The sequence below is a fragment of the Etheostoma spectabile genome, chromosome 17 (genome assembly GCF_008692095.1).
Source record: "Etheostoma spectabile isolate EspeVRDwgs_2016 chromosome 17, UIUC_Espe_1.0, whole genome shotgun sequence".
Lineage (NCBI taxonomy): Eukaryota > Metazoa > Chordata > Actinopteri > Perciformes > Percidae > Etheostoma > Etheostoma spectabile.
The window spans coordinates 13,707,454-13,721,135 of record NC_045749.1 but is presented as its reverse complement, the minus strand read 5'-3'; the positions used below and the strand labels follow the sequence as shown (position 1 = coordinate 13,721,135).

The following is a 13,682-nucleotide window of genomic DNA, read 5'->3' as shown; positions in this document are numbered from 1 at the left end:
TGCTTGTCCTCTCCCACATCTCTAAATCCACACCTCCAACCTAATGGTTGAGTGATTTCTGGTGCTTTTCTAAACTGTAAAAATGAGCAGTCAGTCCGCGCTACAATCTTACACACCTCTGTCTGAATTCAGCTTTCAAATCCTGCCAGTTTCTTCGGATGGTTCATTTTTCTGAAACCTGCCTTCACGGCTTGTCTGATGGGAGGAAAGCAGATGAGCCGAAATATGTACTGTACCTGATGGTTTTCTGTGGGGGTTGAGGTTGTGTAGACACATCTGTAGAGAGTGTGTTCTTTAAAAGCTCCCAACCAACAGCCAACCTTTTAACCTGGGGCTGGTGCACAGATCAGACTTGCGGTTTAGCATGTGGTTAACCACAGTGTAAAGGTCAGATATGTGGTTTACTTACATTAACTGTTAACTGCTCAAATTGTCAAGAGTTGTCTGTTAAATCTAGCCCGTCACCTCATCAGTTGAGTTAGACTACAATTTGTCTACTTTATAATTCTGCAATTACTTGTCATCTTGTGGTAAACAGTGGTTGGACAAAAAAAAGGAACACCATACAATTGAATGTAGTCCAATTAAACAAAATGATCATAGCATTTAATTAGCTAGTCTCAATATATATGTATATATATATATATATATATATATATATATATATATATATAATGTGTTGAGATTCTATAGTATTTCTTCTCTTGCCTTTACTGCCTGTAAAACTGATCACTGAAACCTCTGATACAGTTTCTCACATTTGTTTACAACAACCATTGTGTTGCGGACTGACATTAATTACCGTGATATTCAGACTGCACGGCAGGGACCACATTTGACAATTTTGCTGCCAGCCCAGCGGTCTGAAAAAAGGCTAGAAGCCAATTAGAGTTAATATCTTATCATTTCTTATTAATATGTTTATCAACCTGTGTTTAAAAGACATATTAAAAACTCATTACGGGGAGCAGAGACTAAGTAATTTATGTGCAAAGCCTCTGTAGTGTTCACTCTCCTCAACCTCTTGCTAAATACCCCTGACCTATATACAACCCATCATTCATTGACACACACTGACAACAACTTCCTTATTGGTTTCCTTTTCACGTTAATAAGCACACAAAGAAAATTGCAACATTAAACGATTGTGAAGTGACCAACAAAAGGAAGTGGAGATGCAGAGCAACGGGGAACCCCCAAAAACACTTTTCCAAGAACAGCAATACAGACAGGCCTCCATGTGTATGTGTATGTGTGTGTGTTGTGGGTTTGGCTGATGCCGCAGCAGAATCTCCCTTCATGAGTGCAGTTTTGATATTTCGGGAAACCACTGAGGCTGTCTGCTGTGTTGGGCCAGTTTCCTCAGACAACAGCAATTTACAAAGATACTTTGTCTCAACATAGTTTTCTACTCTCAAACTATTTTTGCTGACTTTTTAAACAATTTTTTTCTTTAGTACACTTCACTCTCGAGGATGGTAGCAGTAAAGGACTGTGGCGTTTATTTGCAGGTACTGTTTTCATACCTGGTCCTTCTTCTGTTTCACCTCATCATACACAAGTCTTACTTTGACAATGCCACTGTTCTGATGTCTTTCTGTTTCTGTCCATCTGTTTTGTAGATGTGTATTTGTGCGCTGTGCTAATATGCTCTCTGGGCCTGCTGTCCATTTTCCTGTTCTCTGTGGTTCTCGCCTGCCAGCACTTTCACAGAAGACACAGGCTCAAAGGTAAAATGCATAATTTGTTTTACTATAGTTCCAAACAATGTCTGTATTCCTTTGCTGATGAGTCACCATGACGTTTTCTATTTTCTCCACAGCCAGTTACCTTCTGGTCAAGTGTCCAGAAAGCAGGTACTAGTTGCTGTTTACTGCTGAAACAATTTATTGATTAATTGCTCAGTCAATTTACAGAAAATGAATCAGGCACAATTTTGATAATCACATTTTAAAGAATTGGTTCTGTCCCATGCAGCTCAGGAGAGACTGTAACCAGCTTCAGCAGTTCCTTCAGTTCCTCCCCAAAAGCTCAAAGGAAAGACACAAGACAGAAAACTGACAGAAGAATAACAGTAACACCACCTAAACTACCCAAGGAGCCACCACCATACATACCACACCACAAAGGTAAAGTGACATTGTGAGGGCAGGATTGAACCTCCGGGGGAAATTAAAGTGCTCATATTTTGCTCATTTTCAAGTTCATAAGTGTATTCAGAGGTTGTACCAGAATAGGTTTACATTGTTAAATTTTTTAAAAACATCATATTTTTTTGTAATGCACATTGCTGCAGCTCCTCTTTTCACCCTGTGTGTTGAGCCATTTGTTTTAGTTACAGAGTGAGGCATCTCACTTCTGTACCATCTTTGTTGGGAGTCACACATGTGCAGTAGCTAGGTAAGGACTACTAGCTAGTCAGAAGCAGAGAATGAGGGCATACCACGCTAGCAGCTTGGCAAACATAATGTGTGTTACAAAGTAACGCATGTTTGTCATGGAAGTAAAGGCTGGACTACAATAGAGCTGTTTGGAGCAGTTTGTGAACAGTGTTTTCTGTTGAAGATGGTAAGTCCCTTTGGGGTGGACTTTGGACTTTTTTTTTAAACCTAAAACATGAACTAAAAAGATATATAACATAATGAAGGAAACCACAAAAGGGAAAAAGCATAATATGAGCACTTTGAATTATTCAGTGGTTATGTGCCCTTATAAAACAAAGCAAACTCTACTTGTGACCCACGTTACATGTTTTGGCCTCAGTGTGGACATGAGTTATGAGCAGTTTAACCAAAGAGTATTTTTTCTACACAGAATGTTTAATTTTAATGATTTATATCAGCCTGGAGAGGTAAAAGTAGCCAGTATTTCACAAAAAAGTGAGAAAAAAAAAACCTAAACTAATTGGGACTCTGATTACTGCATTAGGATGTAAATACGCCTTAAGCAGTGAACTTTGTTCCAATTTGAAGCACCAAGATCAGATGTTTTCACAGTCAATTTCTTGGGGAGACAGAGTGGCTTAGCTGTTGATAGCGTCCCCTCACAGAATGGTTAAATTCCTCAGCGTTTCTGTGTGGAGTCTAAGTTTCCTCTCAAATTCAAAACACACTGTAGGCATTAGAGGAGGCTCCAGCCCCAAGAAAATGAATTAGTGAGTAAAGAAAACAACAGTAAATGAAGGTATCCAGCAATTACAAAGCAGAAAATTATACATCTAGCACGTTCACATTTTCTTGACAAAAACAACTTAGCTTGTAGAGACTGGAGGACTAACAGAAAACAGCTGATAAGGTAACTTTATAGTCTGAGGTAGAATCAACAATTAGGCTGAAAGTATACATCTCTTATTTTGGTTTTAAGCAATACCTTGACTAGGTTTAGAAGTGGTTGTTAAGGACCACAGTCATATTTGTGAGTTCATTCCTCTCGGCTGTTCTTTTTGAGTCAAGTAAGGTTGTCTCGGTTTTTCAGTGCCTATTGCTGCAAAGAGACCTCAGAAGCCCAGAAGGTTAAAGACTCAGCTCAGGAGTTCTGCCACTGTGAGTTCTCACCCGTCATACAGACACCAACGTCCACTTCCTTCATAAAATCCCCTATGCTCTTAATATATCTGTTAAAATGTAGGTATTAACATTTTTTCATGCACAGAGTTATTGTTATTGAGGTACATGCAAGAGGGAATTGTCTCACAACTGCATGATAGTCTACAGGAGTTTATTGCCGTCTCTTCATTCAGTTATGAGTTTGATAATTCTATTTAGCTTTATTGCTTCTCAAACACAATTATTTATTTAGAGTGCTTCATTGGTTTTATATCTACAATAAAAATGTCAAACAAGTATATACAGAAGAAAACTACTAAAACTAAGGATCATCCGTATTTCTACGTTCTTGTAATTGTGAAACGAAGCTCCGGAGATCGGAGAGCGTTTCTTTTGCACGAACATACTGATTGGATTAGTGCAACTAGGAGGATCTGACGATGTTGGATAGGACTCCTATTGTACAACATGTTTTTCGGGCAAACTGGATGTTCCAAGAGGTCCTGTAAACACATACTTTATGCAGCTGAAAAGCACTAAGGGGATGTTTATCATGGGAAAGTGGAAGAAACGGTTTGCTGAAAAAGATTAAATGTCTCTTATACATCTATATACATATACATTTTATAAATACATCTTATTTTATGAAATGTCTATGCTTACTATTTATTTATTTTTATATATATATATATATATATATATATATATATATATATATATATATATATATATATAGTTTCCCTTTTTTGCCTTATCTCTGGGTTAAATTCTGTTAAGTTTATCTAACTCTTTCCCTCCCTCCTCCAGCCTCGAATACCACAGGAGGATAGTCTGACATATGCAGAACTGGAGCTGGTCAGGCCGAAGCCCGAGCCCCCAGTCTCCTCCAACCTTGACCCCACTCCCTCAAGCCCAGACACAGTGTACGCTCAGATCCTCTTCCAGGAAAAACAGCTGTAAACACAGCAGCCCTGGACAGATGGATGCCATGGTACATCCCAGTGAGGCCAAATGAACTGAGTGGCAACCAAAGGACTATATTTATGAACTATCAGTATGGCATTTAGCATTTGTTTTTTGGCTGTAACTACAGTACAACTGTTGGTAAATGAGGGTTTTGTGTTTCCTCAGCGCAGTTCCATTCCAGCACAGCAGTTTCTGGTTCTTATAATTCTGTTGTTTTGTTTGTTGGCATCGCTGGCATGTGAGCCAGATGTTTATAGAAAGCTTTTACTGTTAACTATTCTGTATAAACTCAGGAGACTGTGTGGAAAGAAACCGTTGTTCAGGCTCTCTTACTGCAGTATCATAAGGCACTGCACCACTTTTAAATGCATTTATAATTACAGAACTAATACACCAAATTAATAAATAAATGCCTGAGTCTGATGATTCATACAAATACTATTTTAAATGGTCTCTTCTAAGTGGATTGGATTGCACTTTGTCAGATTGATCTGTAATTTGTCTGGGGGTCACAAGCAAAATGTGTTTCACACAACAAAAGACAAAACAATGCAATATTACAAACATCTGCATTGCATTCAGCGATGCTGCAGGACAATTTTGCAACAGCAAACATGATTCCTGGAAACAGCACACATTATGCTCGAGTACCTAAGAAAGGTGGAGGGTGTAGGCCATTTTGTGAAGGTCAGTGTGTGAAAAATGGTTATGAAGATAGAGGTGCATGAAGAAAGAGAATGATGCACATCCAAACCCTTCTCTCTGTGAGTGGGAGAGATAGAGAGAGGGACCATCATCCCCCACAGCTCAGACTCACTGACTAGGATGAACCCGCTAATGACTACATTTATTCAAATTAGACTAATTGTAATCATGGTTAATAATTAGCTTTACAGTGCATTATAATTGGGTTAGGCTACAAGATGGTTCTGCCTAGGTGCAATAATTTATTTGATTTAATTATTCTGAGGAACCCAATGGTTTGACATTTCATATCATAAAACCAGCGGTGTAGAGAGAATGGAGATGGCCGTTAGCTTTGGAGAAGGTCATTGCTCGCTCTCTGAGAAAATTATGAGGACTATTTTCCACTCTATTAAGCTACTCCACTTAGCACAATTAGCCACACACAGAAAAGGTTAAAGAGAGAGACCTCTTCCTTTATGATAGAGAGGAGTGGTGCATGTGCATTAGAGAGCAAGAAATCTACTATTATTTAAAACGCTAAGTTATTTATCGGAATATCAGTGCATTGATATGTCAGTATTGTACTTTCCACTGAAAGATTAAGATCAAGGTTTGAAAAAGGGTTATGTTTTATACTGACTCACTTAAATGGGTCAGATTTACCCAGGAGAATGATGCTGAGGCCCTACAGTGATTAAAAAGATTGAACAGTCTGATGTGGCTAAAAAGGCATTTGCCCTTGGTTAACCATAAACACACACACACACGCACACACAGTCAAATGCTCAAATACTCATAAATACCACATAACAAAGCAGATTGAAAACACATTGTGGACAACAAAAAGCTCAGTAAACTACTCACAACTAACTAAACATCCAGAATTGTTCATACCACAAACATTTACCAAAGCAAAACACTACAACCCCCATGGCACAAAATGCTGACGTGTGCATGCCATTCTTTTTATGATCATGTATGCAGCTCTACAATACTATTAAAAAGCTGTTTCTCAGGGAACGTTGGCTGAGCATGCAAGCTCTTGTTCATCATTCACACAATTCCTCCTTGTTTTCAGCTTGAAGCTGCCCTGTGGCCCATTTTAAGCTTTACTGAAGCAGCAAGGGTTAATTTAAATGATTGTTTTGAAGTTAGTTAAATGATTGTTTACCCCTTCACATTCCTCATGCAAATTCACCCAGCAGTTCCGGAGAGCTCCGGTTTCATCTTTATGACCTCAGATGAAATAAAATAAAATCCTGGCCAACCTAGATTTCAGTCATAATCAAAATCACAGACACTCACGGGAGAAAATGTATGCAGATGGCTGTCAATAGTTTTATTTAAATTTGTTGAAATTCAGTATTTACAAAAAAAGATACAGAGTGAAATATCAATATAGGCTATAAAATATTCTATATTGTCTGAGACTTGAATGTTTGTTTTTCCTGAATCTACACATACAGAACTGAAATACAGCAAAGTCTCAATGCTCAGCTGGTGTCACCTCTAAGACCATGATGGATTTTCGTTGTCAGATTCTCTTTGAGAGGATACATGCTGTGCAGAAATGTTGGCCTGAGGCATGCTTGTGTTCAAACCCTGCCACCTCTCACTCACAGGTCCAGGTGAACACTCTGCCCCAGGCATCGCCTGCCAACAGAGTAGCATGGCTCCTACACAGAAGAGAAGATGCTTAAATAATGTGAACATTGTTACCAATCAGTGAGGTTATGTAAATGTATTCTGCTGTAAAGCAGGCAATAACACATGAGTCAGAGTTGGTGAGAGTAGGTTTGCAAGTTAGTTCCAGAACTTTATATGTTTTGAAATATAATTCAAATTACATGTTTAAAAAAAAAAAAAAGTTAAATGTTTGCAGATGTAAACTAAATCTGTGAGCAGGTGTGTGATATTTACTGTACCTGGACATGGCCAGCGCTGTGATGGCCGGATTATTTTTGCCGCGGCGTTGCGACATAGCAAGATTTCTGTTCAGCTCTTGACATAACACCAGATGTCTTTCCCAGCCTTTAACCTGGCATGAGCTGCTCCCTGTGGATACATCATGAGAATCCATCAACCCCCATTTATTACTAAATCACAGGGCAGGTGCCCACCCTGTCTGTAACCCTGACCCAAAAAAATAAAAAGTGCATTAACACCGTTTTTATCTGCGGTCAGCAAGCCGTTAAAGGGAGAAAAATCCCTTGAATATAAATGCTTCAGTGTTACGTAAAGACTTGCCTCAATGTAATTTGCAAGGCATAATACTCCTATGAGGTGACACAAGGCTGTAACCAACGTATGCCAAATTGGATCTGGGTATTATTGCTTTCTAAATTATACATGCACACACACGTCAGCAGAATTACTCATCAGTGTTTACTGCCTCTATGTTTAATAACTTTATAACAACATAATTCCTGCTAGCCCCTAATGCTAGTGAGGGATGGGGTAGGCATTACAAGCTCTCATCTGGAAACAACGCTGTCTAGCTCAGAGATGAGCGGTTAAAAATAATCATCTCACACTTAAGGATTTATCTAATTAGATAGTGAAGGGTTTCTTTTTGAAAACAAGAATCTTTTCTTTTTGGGAAGTTTCATCTTAGTCAGTCTCACAATTTTGCTAATGTCAGCCACTCAAATCATCTGTGTTGTTAAATTGAAATACTATTGTTGAAATACAATACCTATATACATATCCCATCCTACTGCCAGTAACATTACCGTCTCTCTCTGTTCGGTCTTGCCCTGGGGACACAGGATCTTCTGGAGGGCCAGGTAATTGTGTTCTGGTGTACTCTGTCTTCCATATCTGTATGAGAGACACATAACGAGTAGCAAAAATCAGACATAATTCAACATAATAACAAACACACTCACATAAGCACCAGCGTGCGCACCCCCCCACCCCTATAACTCTAGGTAATAATAAAGTAATAATACCATTTGTGTGTGTCGTGCATGTGGCATGGGCACCCACTCCCAAGTGAAGCCCAATTTAGATTTGGCTGCTTTGATTGCAGAGAGGTAGTATGTGCTTATATTAATCCTACACAAAAGCAGTCACAAACACAACCAAAATGCTGTTATTAATACCTTGATGGACATCCAAGCTGCATCCTGCGTGGTTAATACCAAAGTAATGACATTTGAACATTTGAATACAGTATACTGAATAAAAACAAAGCAACCTCTCTCGCTGATCTATTATTCCTAAAAAGAGCTGCCAGACAGCGACTGTAAAGACAGACCTCCTGTCTCGGTCTCATTATTACACACATACAAAAAACTCACCCGTATGATGCCGTCTGCACAGCTAGTGACAATGACATTCTTGGCATCCCACTCGTGTCGCTGAGTGAAGCTGACACACAGGATGTCTGCCAGAGGCCCGCAGGAAGTGTCAGAGCAGGTCAGCAGCTGACCCTTCATGGTCCACAGGTAGAGCAGAGGTCCTGCACATGACGCAATCTCACCCTTGAACAGAGTAATATGGTGTTGACGCCCATAAATACATAGAAAAGCAAAACACACACACAAAGAGAATATGCATGATTTCAACATGAGAATCCTTTCTTCCTCATGCTGCAAGCTGAATGACGGGTATCGACATGACAAGAGTGGGTCAAAAATGACAAAGAACAGAAGAAGAAGAGGAAAGAGAGCGATTTTCAGAGTTGTGTAGGACGAGAATTACAAAGAAAGAGATCAAGAAGGTGCACTTACGGTGAGTTCATTGATAGCCAGGGCAGAGATGCTGGTTGTGTGTCCCGCTAACTGGGTGATGTAGCTTAGCTCCTCCATATCCCACAAGATACAGGTAAGGTCACGGGAGCCACTTACTATCATGCTGTGGACCTCAGACACAGCCAGGCATGTCACTGAATCTGTGTGACCATATAACGGCTATGAAGAAAAATTGGGTTGGTGTTATAGAGTGTTTAAGTGTGTGCAAATAGATTTAGGATGTTACTGTTAAAATGCAAACAGACATGCAGACAAACTAACCTGTCTGAGTTTCATGCGAGTGAGTTTGTCCTTGTTGACAGCTACATCCCACACACACACCACAGTGCTGGTTCCTGCAGTGACAATGGTTGTCGGGTTGGGACAGGCGGCGCACAATGTCTTCCCCCAGTCACACAAACTCTCACACACAGCAAAGGTCTAGAGATGGACATACATAATTAGACTATTATGACTTTATGTGAACATTAAAGGTGCAATACGTAATACTGACCGCTAGTGTTTCAAATAATTACTGCAGTACAAATTCAAAATATTGGAGATAGTTGTCTCCCTGGACCCCTACTCCCCATACTCAAAGTTCACATTGGTTGCCAGAGATCGCAGCATCCACAGCAGCATTCAACAATGTTGCTGGACGCTTATTTTACATAACCAGACATTACTTAACAGCACAGCGGAGTAGCTAACATTAGAGGCTGGCTATATTGACAGTCATAAAAGCCTGTGCTCACGCGGAGCTCTGTACATTACCCAAATGACAGATACACTTTTCAGGCTTAGAATTACTGAAAGAACTAATAAAAAAAACAACTCATCACTATCCTCTCCACCCAACTGACAGACACACTTCCTCAGCTTAGTATTATGGCAGGAACCGCTAAAGGCGCTGACACACCAACCCGAAGATCGGCCGGCGGACAAGTTTTTTACATCTGTGGTCACGTAGAAACATGCATTTTTTTAGGTCGGTAGTCTATCTCCCTTGATCCTGTTCATTTGTTTGCTGCTTCCATGGCTGTACTACAGCTGTAGCGTGCTGGGTTTACGTTTTTTTACAGGTATATGTGGTAACCCAGCAGGCTGTCAAACCGGGCAGTTGATAACAACATACAGGCCAAAACACAAACACAAATTTTGTCAAAGAACGGAGATTTCAAAAGGAGAAAATACTGGCATTAGCATTGTTGTTAGAAAAGATTGTATTTCAACTTAGTGTGTTTCCAAAATATCTGATGACACATTGGGATCATTTTTTGATCTACTACAGTAAATATATTTCATATTGTGATGAATGTGATGCAGACTTGTAGTTATGAAGAATCCCTGATAGTAGATAAGTAAACATTTTTGAATGAGTTACATTTTCTTGATTTTAAATGATTTTTTTCAAATGATCTTTAACCCTATCATATTGCCCCCCTGACGTATCTTGCAGCATTGTATATATATGGAGAGTGTTTTAAACCCCTCAAAGGCCCTAAAACAGCCCTAAAACAGAAACCAAGACAATGCTGAGATAACAGATACAGCGTGCAGAGGGCATGAGATGGCATTGCCAGGTATGGTAAACAAACAGAACTATTTTAATAACTGTCAAGAAATCAGCTGACACAGCTAAGCAGTGTGTAGCGCTATCAAGTAAGTGAAAGCATGACAGATTGCCTCACTGTTTTGATTAAGCACGATAAGCGATGTAAGAGTCAGCTACTGAGCTGACTGTGTGTGGCTTGACCCACAATCCAGTGAGAAGCTTCATATGTAGGTGATTAAATTGGGTAAAAATATGTTTCTTTAAATGTGCTTAAGACTGATACTAAGCACTATCTAAACAAAAGGAAGTGAATTGTATGTTATTAAAGTTTCATTAATGTATGGATCCAATACTTTTGGATTTAAAAACTAATCCATACTTTCTGGGCAGGCAATTGTTTAATTTCAATTTGATTTATGCAAGTGGGTGGAGATGGAAGTTTGTTAAATAATACAAACATTATCAAATTGACTACTGTATGGGCTGAAAAACATACCTTTTCTGTGGCGTAGTTTCCAAAGGCACAGCTGTTGTCAGGAAAGCCCCAGCTGAAGAAGCAGCCCAGCAGAGGCGACAGGAGGAGGCGGTTTCTCTCCAGGACTATAACCTCTTTTTCCAGACACAGTATCTGACCTACCGGGCCTCTCTGCAGCTCTGCAGGAAGGTTTACAGTGTTACTGAGAGTGGGGCCCCATAAGCAAGACATTGTAGAAGAAAGCCAGAAGGGTATTTAAAATAACACCAACAATGGTTAAACCATGAAAAACGTTATGGTGTCGAAAAATGTAAAAGTGACCTCATTCTGCCTTTTGTGTACCTGAATGAACTTGCCTCAACAAATAAAGGTAATGACTCTTCAAAAACATCACATTAAAGAGTTTGGTAGCTCAGTAAACTTGTAAAGAATTTCAATAAATTGCTAACTACAGAAAACTGGGCAATTAAAACAGCTATTCACAGATTTAAACAAGCTGAGGCTCTGTCCTGGGGGGACACCTGTATCCTGAACAACACAAGTGGTACAGTACTAGGACAATATGGGTTATTATAAGTGTGTGTGTGTGTGTGTGTGTGTGTGTGTGTGTGTGTGTGTGTGTGTGTGTGTGTGTGTGTGAGGCAGTGAGAGAGTGCCTGTAATTGACCTATTCATGCAGGAACAGGCAGATCACTATATACTATCACCAGTTGTTTTGTTTTTTTCTTTTAAATCCCCAGAAAGAAGTTGTGTCTGCATCGGTTTTAGCATTCCTCCTCCTATTCATCTCTATCTGCTTATTGATCAGATCAGACACTCTAAGGTTTAATATGAAATGTAATATGCAGGAATCTCTCCCTGAGCATTCACAGATTCATCTCCTCTCCCTCAGTGGGCCTGTAGGGATCTTCAGATTATTAAGTAGGGCTCAGTGGAAGAGTCATCTCCATATTGTAGCTCTAAAAGATAGCTTCTTCTACACTTCCATAGTGTAAATTAATCTATGGACATTGTTGCTCTGTTTCAACAATCGCCTTGAGACCTGAGCACATCCTATATAATAATTGACATCAAACGGTGTGAAATAAAATAAAGCAGGAACAATACAAAAAAGCAACAAATGCAGAGGACCATAACTGATTGAATTTAGTTTACCTTGCTGAAAATAGCTATGTTAGTTCAATTGCTTGGAAATATATGTTGTTTATTAGGCTATGTTACGATTTGCTTTTCTTCATTTAACCCTTGTGTTGTCTTCCCGTCAACTATGAAAAAAACAAACACGTTTTGGTCACTTTTTTTCAACATTATTGCTTTTTCCGACATTTTTGTCACTTTTTCACATGTTGTGGGTGCTTTTTTAAAATATTTTTATTGTTGACATTTTCAGCGCTAATTTCGCCGACCCATTTCTTTGTATCAAATTTCTTCTATTTTTTACTGAAAATGGGTCAAATTTGAGCCAAGGACAACATGAGGGTTAAAGGGATAGACATTTGCCTGAGAGTACGCAAAATATGAAACTGCAGTCAGCAGCCAATTAGCTTAACCTAGCATAGAGACTGGATGCAGGTGGAAACAGCTAGCCTGTCTCTGTCCACTGGTAAAAAGCTGTACAAAATTACATCTCATTTGTTTAATGTGTACAAAATGAAAAATAGTTTCATATTTAGCGCACAGACATGCGAGTGGCATCTATCTTTTCATGAAACTTTTGGCAGGAAAGCAAAAAAGCTTATTTCCCAAAACAATTCCTTTTAGATTAAGATATCGTATTTGCTTTGTGAGTTCCTCTTTTAATTTTTAGCTGTACCTCTGAATGGCTGCATGGTGGTCTTTAGTTTATCCAGTTTGAAGAAAAATGGAGTTGGATGGGATGGTGATGATCCATCTTTCTTAGTGCCACTGCGAGGGGGATGTGGCTTGGTGAAGAGCTATGGGAAAGACACAGGTGATTAACAGAGAAAGATTATTTCCAAAAAACAATATGATACACTTACATGCAGGAAGAAGAGTACAAGTGTTCTGCACTTCATCCATTTAGCATTTTCTCTTTACCTGTTTGGGAACCTGGCCAAAATTGCTGACGTATCCCAAGATTGTGCTTTTGATGAGTGGATCCTTATCATCCTGCCGGCCTCTCTTAGCATAGAAGTAAGGGTGGAACGTGTTAACACTTTCTACAGCAGCTGGGCCTTGTTGCCGGTACCCGAAAATCAGGTCGATCCACAGGTGGAGGTGGGCACTCACATAGTCACTTTCCAAGGCCTAAGGGAAACAGTGCAGAATATTGGGGCATAAACTACAGTAAGACCACCTAGTCAAGTAATATTACAAAACTACTATACATGCACTGCGCAGTCTTAAATACAGCAATGTGCAGTGCATGTTATTACAGTGGGACCAAAACCATCAGTCAAACTGTTAATACAAGAGTTTAGAAACACATGAAACTTCTCCAAGAATGCACAACCAATCAAATTATTCAGGTACAGTATGCTTTCTTCCAAAAGTCAATTTAGAAGTGTGGAACAACAGGAAGCTGCACAGCTGTGTTATGAGCTTCATGTTTAAATGAAAGAATGATTTGGGTAGAATTAGCCAGAAATTGGTTTTGAAGAGTTAATAAGGTAAAATGGGCATTATGACCAACATATGTATCCTTGCACCGAATCTTAATACACCCATGTAAGAATAAGAGAAAACGGAAGAAAAAAAAC

The 13,682-nt window shown here is 39.3% G+C and overlaps 2 protein-coding genes across 5 annotated transcripts in view; one reads left to right on the top strand and one right to left on the bottom strand.

Moving 5' to 3' along the window:
* The window catches only part of vstm4a (V-set and transmembrane domain containing 4a), a 9,202-nt gene extending 3,264 nt beyond the window's left edge, over positions 1-5,938 (top strand). The window contains exons 3-8 of the mRNA XM_032541626.1: positions 1,458-1,511; positions 1,623-1,730; positions 1,823-1,856; positions 1,978-2,129; positions 3,475-3,542; positions 4,353-5,938. Coding sequence (XP_032397517.1) covers positions 1,458-1,511; positions 1,623-1,730; positions 1,823-1,856; positions 1,978-2,129; positions 3,475-3,542; positions 4,353-4,505 — 569 coding nt within the window. The 3' untranslated portion in view covers positions 4,506-5,938. The remainder of the gene's footprint in view (positions 1-1,457; positions 1,512-1,622; positions 1,731-1,822; positions 1,857-1,977; positions 2,130-3,474; positions 3,543-4,352) is intronic.
* A 282-nt stretch (positions 5,939-6,220) lies between these two features.
* The window catches only part of wdfy4 (WDFY family member 4), a 43,254-nt gene continuing 35,792 nt past the window's right edge, over positions 6,221-13,682 (bottom strand). For 3 of the 4 annotated variants that reach the window (XM_032541611.1, XM_032541610.1, XM_032541608.1), the window contains exons 56-64: positions 13,021-13,230; positions 12,776-12,896; positions 10,984-11,141; positions 9,215-9,373; positions 8,933-9,112; positions 8,501-8,683; positions 7,931-8,018; positions 7,124-7,253; positions 6,221-6,874 (exon numbers count right to left, since the gene is read on the bottom strand). In XM_032541611.1, the coding sequence (XP_032397502.1) occupies positions 6,811-6,874; positions 7,124-7,253; positions 7,931-8,018; positions 8,501-8,683; positions 8,933-9,112; positions 9,215-9,373; positions 10,984-11,141; positions 12,776-12,896; positions 13,021-13,230 (1,293 nt within the window). In that variant the 3' untranslated portion in view covers positions 6,221-6,810. The remainder of the gene's footprint in view (positions 6,875-7,123; positions 7,254-7,930; positions 8,019-8,500; positions 8,684-8,932; positions 9,113-9,214; positions 9,374-10,983; positions 11,142-12,775; positions 12,897-13,020; positions 13,231-13,682) is intronic. The other variant, XM_032541609.1, reaches the window with a different exon arrangement.